This window comes from Adiantum capillus-veneris, chromosome 10 (assembly GCF_014529385.1).
Source record: "Adiantum capillus-veneris isolate H3 chromosome 10, ASM1452938v2, whole genome shotgun sequence".
Classification (NCBI taxonomy): Eukaryota; Viridiplantae; Streptophyta; class Polypodiopsida; order Polypodiales; family Pteridaceae; genus Adiantum; species Adiantum capillus-veneris.
The window spans coordinates 50,356,540-50,374,910 of record NC_140940.1 but is presented as its reverse complement, the minus strand read 5'-3'; the positions used below and the strand labels follow the sequence as shown (position 1 = coordinate 50,374,910).

General features: G+C 42.6%; 1 protein-coding gene across 1 annotated transcript in view; it reads left to right on the top strand.

Annotated features, from left to right (window-relative positions):
* Positions 1 to 3,354, top strand: part of LOC147448809 (ammonium transporter 3 member 2-like) — a 37,985-nt gene extending 34,631 nt beyond the window's left edge. The window contains exons 2-3 of the mRNA XM_086522462.1: positions 973 to 1,291; positions 2,733 to 3,354. Of these exons, the coding sequence (XP_086378588.1) occupies positions 973 to 1,291; positions 2,733 to 3,286 (873 nt within the window). The 3' untranslated portion in view covers positions 3,287 to 3,354. The remainder of the gene's footprint in view (positions 1 to 972; positions 1,292 to 2,732) is intronic.
* The last annotated feature ends 15,017 nt before the right edge of the window (positions 3,355 to 18,371 follow it).

Sequence of the window (18,371 nt, the reverse complement as noted above, 5' to 3'; positions counted from 1 at the left end):
AACATTTTCTCATGTAGGAAAACGGAGTCTTTTACAATGTTTTCCATACAATACATAACATCATGAGCTTCTGCTCGAGAGGCACCGCATACCTAGCTAGGTATGATTGGGGTGAGGGGATCGCCGGCCCGGTGCCCTCACAAAAGCTAATGATGTTGAGGTAAGTGACAATATTGTGGGAATTATTGTGAGAATTTGTTCAAAACTTCTTGTCAATTTCCTTACATCCATCTCATAGATGGCTCCTCCCTAGTCCTTCCCCTCCTCCGAGTTCCTCGTTCTGCTACTACACCTACCACCTCCATAAGTCATTGTGGGTCTATCATGATCATCTTTTGCATCACGATCAACCCCGCATGCACCGGCAATCATGGACCATTTCCATATTGTAACCGTCCTTGGGGTTACTTGGACCAACAATCAACACTACTTGTCCCCATGAACTCCATCATCCCTTTGTAAACCCTTGAAATCTACCCTTGTTTTAGAAGGCCCGTGGATGTGAGTATTAACTTCTGTCCTAGAGAGAACAAGCACACCCATGTACACACACAAATATCTTCCTCGCAAGTTTGGAATATATTGAGTACTAGTACACTCACAATGTTTGAACCCTCAACCTTGAAAATACTCTAGTTCAAGCTCCTTACAAAATGGGCTATCTACTTTAAGAGGGTGTTATGGGGTACACACACGTGTGTGTGTGTGTGTGTGTGTGTGTGTGTGTGAGAGAGAGAGAGAGAGAGAGAGAGAGAGAGAGAGAGAGAATAATGTGCATGAAGTATCAACACTATTGTGTAGTGCATATAAGCTAAGTCTATCATTAATTAATGAAATGAGAATTTGGTACAAACATAAATTTGACATTTTTGCACAAGGTAGGGAAAACTCCAACCAAGATAGTGCAATATATAATCTAGTCTTCTAATATCGCAAATGAGAAGAATACAAACATTGACATTTTTGCACCAGATAGGGGAAATTCCAATCAATCCTCAACTTCCCCACACTGGACAACCCAATGATCACCATCGAAGAAGAGAAATCTATAACCTGCCATCAGTGCTAATTGGAGCTGGTTTACTGTGGTTGGGTTGGACAGGATTCAATGGTGGGTCACAATATGCAGCGGGAGCTGATGCTTCGATGGCAGTTTTAAATACATACATTGCTGCCACCACAAGCATAATTGTTTGGACAACATTGAATATCTATACTAATGGTGTTAGTTCTCTCATCCATGCTGTCCAAGGCATGGTTGTTGGACTAGTGTGTATTACCCCTACAGCAGGTATTTACAACACACCCCCAACCCACCCACCCCCCACCCCCCGCGCGGTTCGCCCACACACACACACACACACACACACACACACACACACACACACAGAGAGAGAGAGAGAGAGAGAGAGAGAGAGAGAGAGAGAGAGAGAGAGAGAGAGTAAAGTAACTTGTATATAGCCCAAAACCCATAGCTATTCCACAAGAAGATTTAAACATTTACTCATGTAGGAAAACGAAGTCTTTTTTAGTGTTTTTCATACAATACTTAACATCATGAGCTTTTGCTCTAGAGGCACCATATACCTAGCTAGGTACGATTGGGGCCAAGGGATCGTCGGCCCGGTGGTACGCTTGGGGTCAGGGGATCGCCGGCCCCCCCACCGGGCCGACGATCCCCTGGCCCCAATTGTACCTAGCTAGGTATGCAATGCCTCCCTCACAAAAGCTAATGATGTTGAGGTAAGTTTGTCCAAAACTTCTTGTGTTTTCGAGACTTAGTTATGAGTGTAGAATTGACATGAGATTTCATGCACTTTAACCAAACTAGAAACTGGAAACAAAGTTTAAATAGGTTTACTCAGTTTACCTCCAAAATTCCCAAAAGAAAATCTTTTTTGGAATGCTGTTGAAAATGTAGCTGATACAAATAGGCTTGCATCACTCTTCTTTCTTAGAAGAACCCTTTTGAATATGTTTCTAAGACTAGAAATAATTCTTAAACGAAGTACTTCTTGAAACACAAAAGGCCATAAGTTTTTTAAGTTATATTCTGCATACAAATTAGAATTTGTCTTCTGAAAAAAGATAAGAAAAGAAAAACTCAAAAGAACATATGAATTAAAGGTACAAAGGTGAGCATTTAAGAAAAATAGAAAAATGAATCAGTTTTAGAAATCCTCAATACATGAAACACAAGAAGTTTTGGACAAATTCTCACAATCATTCCCACATTGTGACTTACCTCAACATCACGAGCTTCTGTGAGAGAGGCGCCGCATACCTAGCTAGGTATGCGGAGCCTCTCGAGCAGAAGCTCATGATGTTATTCATTGTATGAAAAACACTGGAAAAGACTCCGTTTTCCTACATGAGAAAATTTCTAAATCTTCTTGTGAAAGTTGTCAATGCATGGGAAACCATTATTTTACTTGTAAACCTTTGTAAAATCAACTCAATAAATTGATAATCTCCAACTTCAGCATAAACAAGCGGCTAATGTGGCATATTAGCACATATTATATATAATATACTCGTTTAATATAGTCCAACAAAATGTCATCATAAATTTTATTTAATTTGACACCTATTATATTCATCAACAAGTTGAAACAAGGCTTGCCATATATTGTAGTCAAGGTATTTATGGTAATCTCAACATTAAACCATATATTGAAACCAAAAGCTTCCATCGAGCATCGTCGATATTTGTATCTTCTTTGTCTATACAGGGGTGGTAGAAGGGTGGGCAGCAATAATTATTGGATTGTGTGGTGGTGGCATAACGTGGCTCATCACAGTTAAGTTGGGCAACACATTGGATAATATACGCAGTCAGAATAGAAGAGAACACGTCCACGGTGAACCACAAAGAGGGTACCTTGAGCGATTTGGCATGTGGCTTATCAATGTTGATGACAGACTAAAAGTGGTGGAAACACATGCAATTGCAGGGATAATTGGTGGGTTGCTGGCTGGATTATTAGCAGAGCCAACATTATGTGATCTATATCTACCAATTAAAGGGTCTAAAGGGGCCTTCTATGGTCATCCAATCCAATTAGTTAAGCAATTGAGTGCAATCATTCTTGTGATTGTATGGAACATAGCCATAACATCTTTTATTTGTTTTTTCATTGAGAAAATTAAGATTCCACTACTCAATCAGAATGATGCACCAATTACACGTGATGAAGAGGACCTTCGACTCCTATACAGAGATCAAAACCCTGCTACTAATGATGGAAACCTGCCTATGGACAATGGAAACCCTCGTATTGTGTGACAAAGTCTTCATGCTCATGTATTTGTCAAAATAATGAGATCTGTTTCAAAATCTCAAAACAAGGTGAGGATTTAGTATGTCTAAATGAGTGTCTATAATAACATGTCATTTTTGTTGTGTTTTGAGTTTAGTAGGGAGGAAGGAGCAAGTAGCAACAATGACCTTCACTGATTTGTGGAAGGAGGGGGGGGGTTCAAGCTAACCCAAGGGAAAAAAATTCCATAACTATCTCAACAACTTTGTAGATACCTTTGCCCCAGCTTCCGACAATATTTCACCGTCCAAGAAAAATTACCATGCCATCAAGTAAGAAGCGACTTGTGGCACTCATGAACCCTATCAAATTGTCTATGCTAACCACAAGATCTTGATGACTTGGTTGTCAACAATGACATGTATCCACAATAAGGAGAAAAATATGCATGCCCATTCTCCCCAACCCCTCCCCTTGTTGTCAAGGGCCAAGGTTCGTGGCTCCCTCTTAGGGCCTCTTGTTGGTGCCAATGACATTACCATCTACCGTTGCATGCAAAGGTTTGTCAAGAGAATTTGCTAATAGGCATCGTAATGAGAGGGAGATAGATGAAGAAGAAGATGGACAGTGGTAGGTAATAGTGCAAACAAAAAATTGGGAGTCTACATTAAGCTTTTCCTGCCTTTTAAGGCATTACAAAAAGTTCATGCATTATGGCCACGGAAGTTCAGATGATCCCCAACAACCACCTCCTTCAACCCAACTTGGCATATTTATACTCATACGCCCCTCCAAGTTAGATCGCCACTTTCATGATACACATAGTTTTAAGTGTACCTTAAATCATGAGTTTTGGGTACACTCGTAAACCATGATTTTTATGTTTTCTCACAACCAAGGGTTTTAAGTATACCCATCACGAGGTGCCACCACATAGAACCTCTTTTTAAAGATAAGGTACAGGTCAATGTAGCTGTCACCTTGCGAGGGGGGGGAGGGGTCCACAACAAAAAAAAAAGCCTATCATGTGTGTTCAGTATTATTTTATTCTCTCAGGGTGCTAAAAAAATGACATTGAAAATATTTTTTTACAGATTGAATAAAAAAAGGGTCCATTTTATTGGTGAAAAATTCACAGTTACGGGGTTTCATAAATAATCCTTGAACGCACACGATATATACATAATACATGTAATGACCGGAATGTTTGGTAACTCCAACTAAACTTGGGTTTATGGTGTACCCAATAACCTCACAAGAAGTGATGAGCAACGAGGTAGGATCTCACTAGGAAGGTCTTACCACCAACGTCAATGTGTATTGCCGGGACAATGTCTAGTCCCATACAAAATTTTGATAAGAAGATTAACATAGGGACAAATGTGCTTTTTCTTTTTCCAAAAAAGCATACATACCATGGCATAAAAAGTGTAATATTAGTGTGAAGACCAATCATTGAAGAGAAATATCAAAATTGAAACACCAAAATGAAGCCAATGTTGGCATGGAGAGCCAATGCCAATATCAGGGTGTCCAAAAACCACTGTAATTGGAGAATTGCGTGTCAAGTAACAAAGTGTGTAAATCTATGTCAATGTATTTGAAAGAGATAGCAGGGAAGATTCGAGATTGGGTGGAGGCAGTGCTCGAAAAAAATCGTTTTTCCAAGTATACAAAATTTCTTTTCTTGATTTTTTAAAGAGGAAATTTCAAAAAATTAGGTCTTTTTTGGGTTTTAAGACAATTTTTCTCTATTATGGGGCGGAATTTCTCCTTTTTCCCTTGCCCTCTACCAGCGTTTTTGAAATTTAGAACGGCAAGATATTAAGCTGAGACACGTTTTTCCCGAACATTGGGTGGAGGTGTCTGTAAGATCTTTCACACACTTCTCCAGCTATGTGTGTATGTGTGTGTGGCCCACTGCTTTCTTCCATTGTCCGACTATCTCATGGAAAGTGGCTCTATTGGAAGCGACATTTCACAATTACACATTGGTGATGGTTCAAGTTCTCGTCGAGGTCGTTGGTCGCGGGGAAAACGATCTCAGCCATCCATCTACCCTAAATTACTGGCGTAAATGTAGGGCTATAGCAGTTGGATTGCTGACACCTCAACACAGAGAATTTGTCATTGTACGTCATTTTTGCATTGCAGCTACACAGTCTCGTCATCTTCGCGTTTCAAGGGTAGGGGATGGTCCCTCAATGACCATTGCTCGGAATGCAGGCGACCAAGTTGGCGACCGACGGAGGCCGAGAGCAGTGTTAGAAAAAAACCGGGGTCTAGTGTATTTTAACCGGCTAAAATTATAAAATCCCGGTTAGATTTTGAGCTTGCCTTTAAGAAAACCGGCAAATTTACACAAGTTTTAGTGTAATTACCGGCAAAAGCTTCAAATTTTGACCTAAAAACCGGGAGAATTTCAAGTTTCCCCTTATTTTGTTCGGTTAGGAAAAATGTATTTTTCTAGCCCTTGCCGAGAGCCAACCTTGGGAGCCTAGTTCTAGGGGAATGGTCACTAAGGGACCATTCCCGTCCGTCACAGGTCCAGGGCAGGGGGGCCGACTGCTAAAGACTGAAGCGTGTGCAGAGGACACTAGGCAATCATTACATCCCCTGGGCTAACCTGGCGGATGTGTACCTCCTCTGCACACATGGCCATTCCCTGCGTTGACCTACCTGACGTAAACCTTTTTCTTTCATGCGCACATCGCCATCAGTTATTCCCATAGCCTAGATGGAGCATCTTACTTCACCCACAGGTCGCCATCGATCGTTCCCAAGGCTTACTTGTCAGCAACAGAATTAATCACAATGTATTCCAAGAGCGGACATGTCAGAAGAAGCGTGATCAGAGAGCCCTTTTGATTGGGGACATACAGCCGGATTAATTGGGGCTGAGGTGTCAAGCATCAATGGTGTTTGTTCGTGCCTACTCTACTGAAAGTTTTGTAACACTACTCTCTCTTTAATCTAATACAATCTCGCGCCTTTTTATGGTAAAAAAATAAAGAGAAAAGTTGTCCGGATGGACGGCGTGGATCATCAACCCCTCTCGACCCTGGACTGTGACGGTCTATGCTCCTCTCCCAACGACCATTGACGCCAAGAAAGGACACTTAGTGCACTTTCCCCTAGAATACACACTCCCCCATGGCTCCCGGCTCCCGCTCCCGGCTGGTGGCCAATGGAGTCGCTTATATTCTTGGGTACTTAGTGTCCTTCCCTACACCCTGATCTATTCGTGAGGCACTTTCCTGGCTTCAAATATTTGTTGCCCGAAGCCAGGGAAATAATATGGCGGCCAATAATGGGAATCTTTTTACTACTTTTCATATGCTTACTCAACTAGAGCAGCAAGATGACTTGGTATGAGGAAGGCAACGGCAATCACAACCGCAACTCTAGGCATCTGTGTAGAATATAAATTTGAGGAAGTTTCCAGCCCTTACTGATTGTTCCAGCGCTGCTTGTGAGCTGTTCAATTTTCCAAGGTTTTGGCAACCTTTGATCTCCTGAGGCTCAATGGCTTTACGCTATGCTGAAAACACTGCCTTTGTTTCCAAGGCAATGCTTCCCGATTTTTGAACTTCAACCTCACCTCCATCGGCCTCCAAGATCTGCACTCTCCTAAGGTTTCAACCTTCCAGTTTTTGTGCAGATCTAACCATTTCTTCCCTTTGATCTCCTAAGGATGAGCCCTAGCCAAGATCCAGACTGTCGCACATGCGAGGAAGCAAAAGGATGTCGCCAAAGCTTTGACACCAGCTGTCATATAGAAAGCCTATGGCTTCTCTAAAAGCCATAGTAAAGAGAGGGAGGTAGATGAAGAAGAGAATGGATAGTGGTACTAGGTAATAGTGCACACACAAAGAGGAGACTTTGCAGTTAGGTTTTCTTGTCTTTTAATGCTTTACAAAGAGTTCATACATAATGGCCGCCAGGTTTAGTCAATTCCCAACCCTTGGCACTAAGTAGCACCCGTATTAAATGCGGGGTGGAGTAATGGGATCGACCGTTTGGGTTGAGGGGCAGGATCTCGAGGCACACTAAACATGGCCGCACAAAAGCCAGGTGGTGCAGTAAACTCGGCCAATGGGAAAAACAAGGCGCGTTGTTGGGTTTTGAACAGGTGGCCTTGCAATCCAAGTTTAGGGTCGCATAGGCTAACCACCTCACCCATGTGCGCATCATGTGTGCCTAGTCGTTTTTATGGCGTTATATTGTGAGGTGATATGCATTTCCCAGGCTGTCCAGGTTTAGTTTTTGATTTGACTGTTGCAGCTACGATCTCCTCTGCTTTCACGCGTGAGCTTCTCCGCCTTTGATCCCATTGCCTCCCCCTCTTAAATATGGGCATTACTTACTCCTGAGGATCCCCAACAATGACAACTTTGTTCCTCTCCCCAGGACTAGAAAAATATATTTTCCCTAACCGATCAAAATAAGAGGAAACTTGAAACTGACCCAGTTTTTAGGTCAAAATTTGAAGCTTTTGCTGGTGGTTTTTTCTAACACTGCCTCTCCCCCCTCTTTCATTCACAAAATTTCTAAGAGGATTCTCATTAACCTAAGTTTCAAAATCATCCGCACATACCCAAAGAGAACTTTCATAAATCCTGTGAGCGGTGAAGAAATGTGAGAGGTGAGCTACGGAGAGCAGGGTTCATAGTGGGTGATCTTGGTGATTTCACAATGCTGTGTCGAAGAGGAACCCTTGTAAGTGTATAGACTTTTCTTACTCGGTTGCAACACAAGTGCTACTTGGTGCCCAAGTGTTGGAATGGCACTTTGTCTTCTAAAATGGAAAACTCATAGATGGAATCGAACTCACACACGTAAGCGCAAACAATTTACGGCTATTGCTGAAAGCGATGCAGGACAACACCCTTAGTACTTGATTCTACCTTCTTTTAAATTTAAAAGAAAACATTGAAATAGTCCCCCTCATGCTCTGTGCATGCTTCTCATACCTTCCCTCGCCTTCCTTTCTTCCTCTTCTCCTGTCTCTCACGGGGTTTACAACGTGTGTTGGCGGGGTATTAAAAAAACCCCTATTTTAACATGTCTGAATGAATAAATGACCTCTTATTTTAGGAAATTTTTTCAAAATTGAATAAAACTCCTTATTTTAATGTATCTCTGTTAAATTACCTTAATCTTTTACATTTTAAAACCCCTCTTTTTGAACTCACGTTATACATTAACATGATTACATAGTGTACTCCTGAGCCTGCCACTCCCAGCATCAAATCTCCACCACACGTTGGCCCCCTCCTCTGGCTCCTACTTCAGCTATCTCGCTCTCATGTCTTTTCTCCACCCGTTAGGGTATCTTCTCTACAAATGCTGGATTTTTGGCTTTCTAAAAGAAGCCTTAGAGGAGAGTTGAGTTAAGCATACTTTCAATGTTTTTAATGATGATTGATACTTACCTTAAGTGTTATTTGGTTTTAAAATATTAGATGGATCTTTTTATTTCACCTTTCATTTGAGACATGACATGTCTTTACTGTCATGTCTTTACTTTTCTTGCATTCTATTGTTTTATAATGCTAAAGTGAAGCTTCACCTTTCATAATTCTAGTAAATTCTACACACATATGCACAGTAGGTCCATACAATTTTGCTTTTGGGTCTCATTACATGGTATTTGCAGAGATGCTTTGTTCTTTTCAGAGAAAAAGTGAATGGAAGAGGAGAGGAAATTGGATACACCACGTGACGGGGAGAGAGAGAGAGAGAGAGAGAGAGAGAGAGAGAGGGGGGGGGGGGGGGGGGGTAGATTGTTTTGGTGTAGGGAAGGGAGAGAGAGACGGTAGATTGTTTTGATGTAGGAAAGGGAGCTCCGAGACGCAGGTGCAGGCCATCTTGCTCTCTCTGTGTCGTGCTGATAACGAGGCGAGATTGCATAGTGCAGAGCCATTGTTTCTTTTTCCTTTCGTAGCGGAGGCGGGGAACGGACGGATGGACTGTAGTCCTCCGACAAGCTGTAGCAGAGCAGGCTGAGAGAGAGAGAGAGAGAGAGAGAGAGAGAGAGAGAGAGAGAGAATCTAGAAGGAGGGAGGGATGGATTCTCCGTATGGGCAAAAGTTGACGGAGGGCATTGCGAACTCAACAGCGCTGACTATGGCAGGTTGAGCTCACCTAAGATGAGGAGGCTATATTGTCCTAACAAGCTTGACTAGTGACTTGCGGTTTTTTTGCATAGCAAAACCGACAGACAAATAGATTTTTTTGCGATGGGTTGAATCGAAGAGAGAGAGAGAGAAGGTTGTTTTTTTTTGCTTTGATTGCGATGGCCTCCTTCTGTGTGTCATGCGCTTATCAATTGGTTCTGTGGGTGAGTTGTGTGCACCCTCAAGCTCTTGCAAGCACGTCAGGGACGGCAGGTATGTTGTGAGTCCCCGCTTTGGCAAGATTGCTCCGTGCGGCTGCAAAAGGGAGCCATCAGCAACAAGGTCGGGCCTGGCCGTGGTAATACAGAGCAGGGTAGCCTAGGGAGGCTGCAAGGCCATGCGGATGAAGAGCAGGGCAAGCAATGGGGTGGAGGTGTGCACCATGGCAATGGGATGGACACACACACACACATATATATATATATACTTTTCTTGCATTCTACTGATTTAGAATGCTAAAGTGAAGCTTCACCTTGCATAATTTTAGTAAATTCTATACACGCATATACACATAGATAAATTAGTTCTTTTTATTTCACCTTTCATCTCATAGCATCACATGGTTCGACTTTTCATGCATGTTATTGTTGTGAAGCTTCACCTTTCATAATTCTAGTAAGTTCTACACACACACATATAAATATACTTTTCTTGCATTCTATTGTTTTAGAATGTTAAAGTGAAGCTTCACCTTGCGTAATTCTAGTAAAATCTATAATTCTAGTAAACTCTATACATGCACATGGACACGTGCACACACACACACACACACACACATAAATTAGTTATTTCTATTTCACCTTTCATTTTAGAGCCTCATATAATGGCTTGACTTTTCTTGTAATCTTTAGCTTAATTCCAATCAGTGTTTGGGAAAGTCTCTTTTATTAAGTGGCCGCCGGTTGAGTTTCCTCCTCCCAAAGAAGCAAATTGGAAATGCAAGCAAAGATTTTAGAATTTGCACAAATTTTTTACCACTTTCTCACACTTTCATTGGGTTTTCTTCCCTTTACCATGGTTTGTAATTGGCTAGTCTCGATTTTCAACTGGCTTGAAACTAAGTTGAGGCAATCTTTTCCCAGACACTGATTCTAGTTAAACTCAACCTAATGATTTTATCACTTTCTTATTGTTTTAGAAAGCCATTGTGACCCTTGTGACCCTTGCACTTGTTTAAATAAAATCAAGCCAATACTCCCAAGTCCCTACCCTACTTGGTGCCATTGAAATTTATGAACTTTCCCACTTTGAATTTCTCAAGTTGGACTTAAGCTTTATTTCACATGTGAGAACAAGTTTCTTTAATGAGAGAGTAGTTCTTGGTTTTATCTTTTCAGAAAAGAAATGGTTCTCATGATGATATGATGATGAGAGAACATTCTCATAAATTAGTTTGCATGAGAAAATTTTCTCGCATTTGAAAGTACTCACCCTCTGAGTTTCCAATGTGAAAGTCTCCACTTCCAATCTATACACTAGGGGTGAGACTAATTCTGCCTACGGCGAAGTGGCTGCTTGCAACGGCAAAAAGGAATCAAAGATCGGCTAGATCTCACAAAGATAGTCTATGTTGAGGCACAACACTATCCCAGGTTGAGTGGGACGAGCGCCAAGAGGTTCACGAAGGCATCATTGACTGTGCAAAAATCCACCCAAGGTAGTAGAGCTAATGCAAGGATCGTGTACTTTGACACTTCAGGCTTGTTTACTCCATAGGTAGCTCAAACGAGAATGAAATCTTTAGCAGAGCTTGGAATTGGGTTGAGAGCCATCTTCTCCATCTTTGTCCTTGCCCTGTTTGCTGAGCCCTTCTACATTTTCTACTGGAAAAAAAGCACCTCGACAAAGTATTCCTCTGCATATTGCATCAAGAGTGCTACATAGATTAGAGTAGCCAAGAAGGTGCACCACTCAAGTGCAGAATCGCAGTTTGGTTTGTTCAGGGGAGTACCCTACATCCACATCGATTGAGGTAGGAAGGGGCTCCGACTAAGCTAACCAAGCCCTTCGCACTTTCTCATTCCAATTGAGGAAGAAACAAAGAAGGATATGGAGGTAACAGAGAGTTTTGGGGCCACAACTGAGTCGAGAGCTTGAGTCTGCGTAACGGCAAACACGGTCGACGTTATATGCCTAGCAACTATTCTATGTTCTTGAAACTTGCTTTTATTGCTTGCAGCTTTGCGCCATGGCTCTCGTAAAAATGGGCTCATCATTTGTAGCTATATTGCCATCACAATTGTTGTGCCTTTTTTCTGTTATAGGCCCGTTGCAAACCCTTGCTTATGGTGTTGCAGTTGTCCACAAATCCCTCTCCCCTCACGATCCACTGTGTGTGAGATATACCAGATCGTCAGTCTATAGGTAGGCTCTCAAGTTCCAACTCGATACTCTTAAGATTCCTTTGAGAGAAAGAGAGAGTCATGAAACTTAAAAAGCATCAAAACATTTGAATGATGAGCGCGAGGTGGTGTGTGCAAGTGAAAGAGCACGCATGAATGTGCAGGGTGTGCACCTTGGAGAGGGGCGAGTGCAGACATGAAGGAGGGTGTCAGGACAAGGGTAGGAACAGTCCGGGCCAAGGGCCAGGACAAACATGCAGTCAAGGGGGTCCCTATATTTAGAAGGCCAAGGGCATGGCTGGGTGGAGATTAGCATGTCAATTCCCCTGTCCTTTCAATGGTATCAGAGCTAGGGGAGAGCTATGGAGGAGGGGGAAGGACTCTCTCTCTGCGTCTCTCTCTCTCTCTCGATCGCAGCAGCATGAGGCATGGCCTCCCTCTCTCCGGAGTCGGCTCTCTCTCTCCTTAGAGGCCGTGCATGGTCTTGCATATCATGCAAGCCATGGTGTTCACGGTCGGGGACGAGGAACACGCTGTGTGCATAAGCTCTTGACAGGCGGAGACGACAAAGATGGGAAGCAACGCGTGCAAGGCCGCTTGCGACGGGGAGGGAGCACGCTCGACCTCCACCAAACCACGCATGCTCAAGCTTGACGGCATCGCGCTGCAGCAGGCTGGAGTTCCCGTTCATGGGATGTGGTCAGGCGACCAACCGAAACGGGTCCTTCTCCTTCTCTCTCACGACGCTGCTTGGTTTCGACGCCATCGCCACAGTAGCTTTCGGTTTCACACAAATGCCCTAAGGCCTTTGGCCTTGGGCAATAAAATTTAACCCAAGGGAGGGTGCCCACGGGCTTACCCCCCCCCCCCCCCCCCCCCCCCCCCCCTTTTTTTTTCACCTCTTCGTTCTCCGTGCACGGCACCACACCAAGCCACCACATTCAGGTGAGAAAACAACAGAGTAGTAAGGGCTTTCAGCTTGCAGAAATTTTATGAAACTCAGAAATTCACGACGCGGATCGAGTAATTCATACGGATCAAGTATGGATGGCGAGGTGCATCAAGAGGAACATGGGCGGCAGGAGCACTTACTGAGGTAAGCAATAGCTTTCGCTATTCCCTTTACTTTTGGAATTGTTTATGTCATCATCTGCATTCTGTTGGGTTTGTGAATACCAATTTATTCCATGATGGCCACCCAAGGGGTAGGTTGGACTTTATCAAGCAAGGCTTGATTGTCAGTCCAGCATGGCTAATATTAACTTTAGTCACTTACATTTCGTGGCATGGACGATTAGCTAATATGCCTGATTATTCATGTACAAAATGCATACGCCTTCAGCATATGGGACATATTTATCATTGGAAAAATTGTTATATGCATGCCATGTTGCATCCATTATTGGCATAAGACCCATGCTTCCCTGGCCAACTCGAATCAAGCACGGCTTGACTCCCAACCACCTAGCTTCGAAGCACGCTCAGTCGTTAACTTTGATGCAAAAGCATAGCAAATTCGCGATGCTTTAGAATCTCAAGGAGATGATCCGCACAACCTATTGCTCGACTTGATGAAGGGTGCAAAGTACCTTGCATGGCTGACTAATGGTCGCTGCTTCTCGAAGTCGACAAAGGATGCTTGCCACACAACACTAACCAATTTTGGTTGAAATTGCTCGACAAGGTCGATTTTCCTTTGCTACGACATCTGTCTGTTAGTAGGAGTCTCCGTTAGCTCTGAGCACAGAAACTCCATAAGTACTTATCTGAAGCAAGGCTTCAATTTCTACATCTTTCATTGAAGTTGGCCACATTTGGCATATGCTATGAGCATACAAACTTGGGAAGAATTTGGTAATCTACTTGCACGTTCTTTCATTACATGCCAAATGGATGTATATGATACAAGGGACGTATATATATACACGTGAAAACTCTCTCTCGTGCAGCAGACTAGGCTATGAGCCGTTATGAGACATGTTCTTCTCCATCAAAATTTCAGGATGACTCGTTGCAACGGGATAACCAGGTTAGCCTACTTTTAAATTTGTTTGTTTTTCATGTTTTCATTGGAACACGTTGTCTGTCATGTAAAGCAAAGTGCTTTGACAAATTCACATGAAGCAAGGCTTCTCACGCCTGCCAGATACTACCCATTGACTTGGCATTAAGGGCATTGGCACTCCAATTTGGGAAACTGTTAACATTGCAATTTGCTCCTATTATATGTGTGGCAACAACACGTTATGATGCATCGCTACCAAGGCACACTCTGCAAGGTACTTATGGTTTCGGCTCTCATGCTTGAGGCTATTATACTAGCCAAGGGCTTACAATTCTGCATGCACGGCATGCTAACCAGGTGGCATGAATTCCACCGCTTCATGGATTACGCTTCCGCTATCACACTCACAACTCTGTCAAGGACAGACTAAGTGATGAATTGTTTAATGTGTTTTTTGGTTGCTGTCAACACAACAGCACTAAAAAGAACCAAAATTTGGACTTGATTCCCATGCAAAGTGCCAATAACAAGTCATCCTCATACAATCACGACCCCTACAAGGTAGGTGGGTCGGAATGAGTTTTATGTTTTTCTGTTGCCTCTCTTGATGAGAGCGTTATACAGACAGATTGTGGAATGCTTTTAGGATAAGCTGCAATTCAGGCATAAGATGTCTAAGAGCACACAATCTGGGCACACACTCTACAAATTTAAGGAAAGTTCCTCAGCCCAGCATGCTCTTCTTTTCTCTCTTCTTCTTATTTCTTTCACGAATAACGAAACTCTTCTAAGAAGCTTTTGATACATATTCTGCTCGTGAGCCAGCTTGGGCCAAGGTTCTCTCACTCACAGCTAGCACATGGCTAAGATGCTACTAAAATTAGTCTTCATCGGTTCGTCGATTGAACACTATTTTGCATAAGGGCTATGAGCCAAACAGGCTAAGAGCCGATTTCATGACAAGGGTAAGACCCAACTATTGGCATTCGTTGGGTGATTGTTTTCAAGATTGAACAGATCTATCCAGGGAAGTATACATCGACGTTAATGGACAAGCAAGAGTCTTGTCATTACGGATGTTTACAGTGTCATTTTTGCACTACATGTTTTCAGTGCGACACTCAAGTTGAGTTTTTGAAAAGTTTTCAACTCACAGTAGCTGATCTATACAAGGAAGTATAGATGCAGCAATCAGTTGAGACAGCATGGTTGTCCACAAGAGCTAGGCAGTTCACTTGTGTGGATGTACTGCTCTCTCTATAGCACTACGGAGTGTCTACGGACATATGTTTTGGGGTAAGACCCGGCGGGTGATTGCTACACCACCCCATAGGCATTAAGGATCATAGTTTAATCTGCATTGAGGATCACCGTTGATTTCTCCCAGTTATACTTTCAAGGAAAGAATTCCGCAATCTACCAAGCGGTAGTAGACGAACACACTTTTCAAGTTGATTCCAATCAACCTGTACACGGTTGATTATGTTGGTTACCGTTATCTGCTAGTTGAGCAGTTTCTACAAAGAGTCTTATCAAGGGGTTTGACTACGTAGATTCTAATCCAAGAGCTTGGATTGCAAAAGCCACACCCAGGCTTTCCAGTGCAATGCTGTTTGTTTTTTAAGGTAGGGGACGTGCTCCTCTCCATTTGAATACGGGTAAGTGAACATTACGTTCAAATCTCCAGGTATGCATCTATTCATTTGGTGTTATTCCATTTTTAGTATGCTTTGCTTGGTTTTTCAAGACATATAAGTATGCTTGAATGTTACAGAGTCATGCCAAGGGCATGTCGGCACAAAGTATTTTGGGCCAAGTATCCAATCTATCTTTCTGCCTTATGCTGTTACGAACCTACTTGTAGGGTTCAATTTGGCACATGTTGTCACATGGGATACAACATGGTCTAGGAACTCAAGGAGTTCGGTTTAGCCAGTGTGGAGCAATGAATGAGGGTCCCTCTCACTCTTGTCGTAAAGTGTTTAGAGCTACCCTCACACACAAGTACATCTTGTACTTGTAGGATGTTCTTTTTCAGACATCCTTAGTTGAGACATATTCCACATGTTGCGAATATGAATCTCTGGGACTGACACTGGCGCCCCCTATTTCAAATATGTGTCACGAAAAAGTCCCTAAGTGCTGGTCACATCTGTTTTCTAGACCACTTTTAGCACAACGTATCAGGAGCAATTTCATGGCCAGAAATTGTTGGATACTTAGAATGACTTGTTAAGGTACAAGTATTGCTAAACAACATTACAGATGGTTGTTTATACATATAGCAAATGAAAAAGTTTCATTGTTTGTATCTAGAAGTGATCATCGTTTCACCTTCTATTATGATTCAGACGTTTAAGCAAATCTTGCAAAAGATTGCAAATGAAAGTATTTAGTTTCTTTTCAGAACTATTTACATTCCTGTTAATGTGTGCTAGGCGCATCACATTTGCCATCAGTATTGGCAAGAATTACCATGGAAATACAGGTTCGGATCTGTTTTTTGCTAAATGCATGCACACTAGGTGTTATGGGCCCTAGTGTTTAGCAAAGGCTGATTTGGAACGGCATGCATATTCCTCAAGTTGTTGCTTATGAAGCATTTTGCACTTTATGTGCACTATCTCTATGAGATTACATTTGAGTCTACTAATCACCAATAGAGGTCATGGCTCGGTTTGGGTGTTTGTGGATTTTTTAGGTTAACCACGATGGTTATTCCACACATCGTTGATTCCTCAACGATGTTATACACTATTGTGATTTCCCGTTTACCAGCCATCTGGGAAGATTGTCTATAAACCGTGGGGGAAACACACCTCAGTACTGTCAGTATCCAAGGGGATTGACAGATTACAAAGTGTAATCTTGGGCTAAAGGATATTCAAAGTGTGTACATTAGCTTCGTAAGCATTTATTGCTCTTTTTGGAGTTTACTTACTATCAGTTAACGCATGTTGCGACTAGGTAGTCTCTTCATGTATAACTCAGGTTCTCAACCTTGAACACTCGTTAGGGTGGGGTTGTTTACTGATGATGAAGAAGAGGGCCAAGTCAAGGACTTAAAATTGGCTGATGAGTTATGTCAGCAAGTTACTTTCATGGAAAGTGACAAGAGGTACTCTTTCTGGTACACCTATGTTGTGATAAACTCGTTTACCATGCTCATGAGAGTTCTAAATGGAGTCTACACACTAGGTTTGGATAGGAACCGGTACCATCAGATGGTTACAAAGGGACAACAATGTAGAAAATCAAGAGGTTACTCTTGGTTTCATTGAACCTCCTACTAAACCGGGTTTTGCTCAAATGAACCGTTGGATCCATGTGGGATGTTACGGTAGAAACATTAGTGTTCTTATGAAGATACCATCACTTATGTTTTCGCGGACGAAAACGCTTCTCCAAGGGGGGAGTAATGTCAGGACAAGGGTAGGAACAGTCCGGGCCAAGGGCCAGGACGGACATGCAGTCAAGGGGGTCCCTATATTTAGAAGGCCAAGGGCCTATATAGGGCATGGCTGGGTAGAGATTAGCATGTCAGTTCCCCTGTTCTTTCAGACGGCGCTAGCAGAACGATAGGAAGGAGAGAGAGAGAGAGCGCTACTCGTTGGTTGGGGGAATAAGTGAGTGAGTTGAAAAACTCACATTCCCTTTATTAATATGTATAGGACCAATTTAATGTTAGTGGCCAAGTTCAATGTGAACTTGGCCGAAGGTTAGTAACCTTTAAAATATACATTAAAGGGGGACATTTGGGCCTTTAACCCAACAACCTCCCACTTAAAGGCATAAATGGCGCCTTTAAGCTACGTGACTCCCACCATCTCTATGCATAGATGATGTTGTGCTTTGGATAAGCATTTAGTGAGAGCATCTGTTGGATTTTGTGATGTATGGACCTTAACCAATGTAATAAGGCCATCCTCAAGCACTTCTCGTATGAAGTTATACTGCACATCAATATGCTTTGTGCGTGCATGAAACATGGCATTCTTTGCCAGGCATATGGCACTTTGGCTATCACAAGCAAGCATAGGTGCCTTAGCAGGCAAACCAAAGTCACTGAATAGGCGTGCTAACCAAATAGCTTCTTTGGAAGCCTCAGTGGCTGAAATATATTCAGCATATGTCGTAGACAATGCAACAATCTTTTGCAATCTAGAACACCATGAAACAACACCTCCCGCAAGAGTAAATACATAGCCACTTGTGGATTTTCGTGTATCCACATCACCAGCCATGTCAGATTCACAAAATCCCTTCAACTCCATTGGTCCTTTACCATAGCAGAGGCATTTGCTTTTAGTCCCTTTCAAGTACCTCATAATGGACTTCACTGCATGCCAATGCAACCTGCCTGAATTAGCCATAAATCGGCTCACAACTCCCACTGCATGGGCTATGTCAGGCCTAGTAGCAACCATAGCATACATAAGTGAACCACAAGCTGAAGCATAAGGCACACTTTGCATGTCATTGGATTCTTCCTTTGACTTAGGACAATCATCCTTGGAGATTTTGACATATGGCTGTAATGGCACACCAAGAGGCTTTGCTTCAGCCATGTTAAATTTGTCCAGCA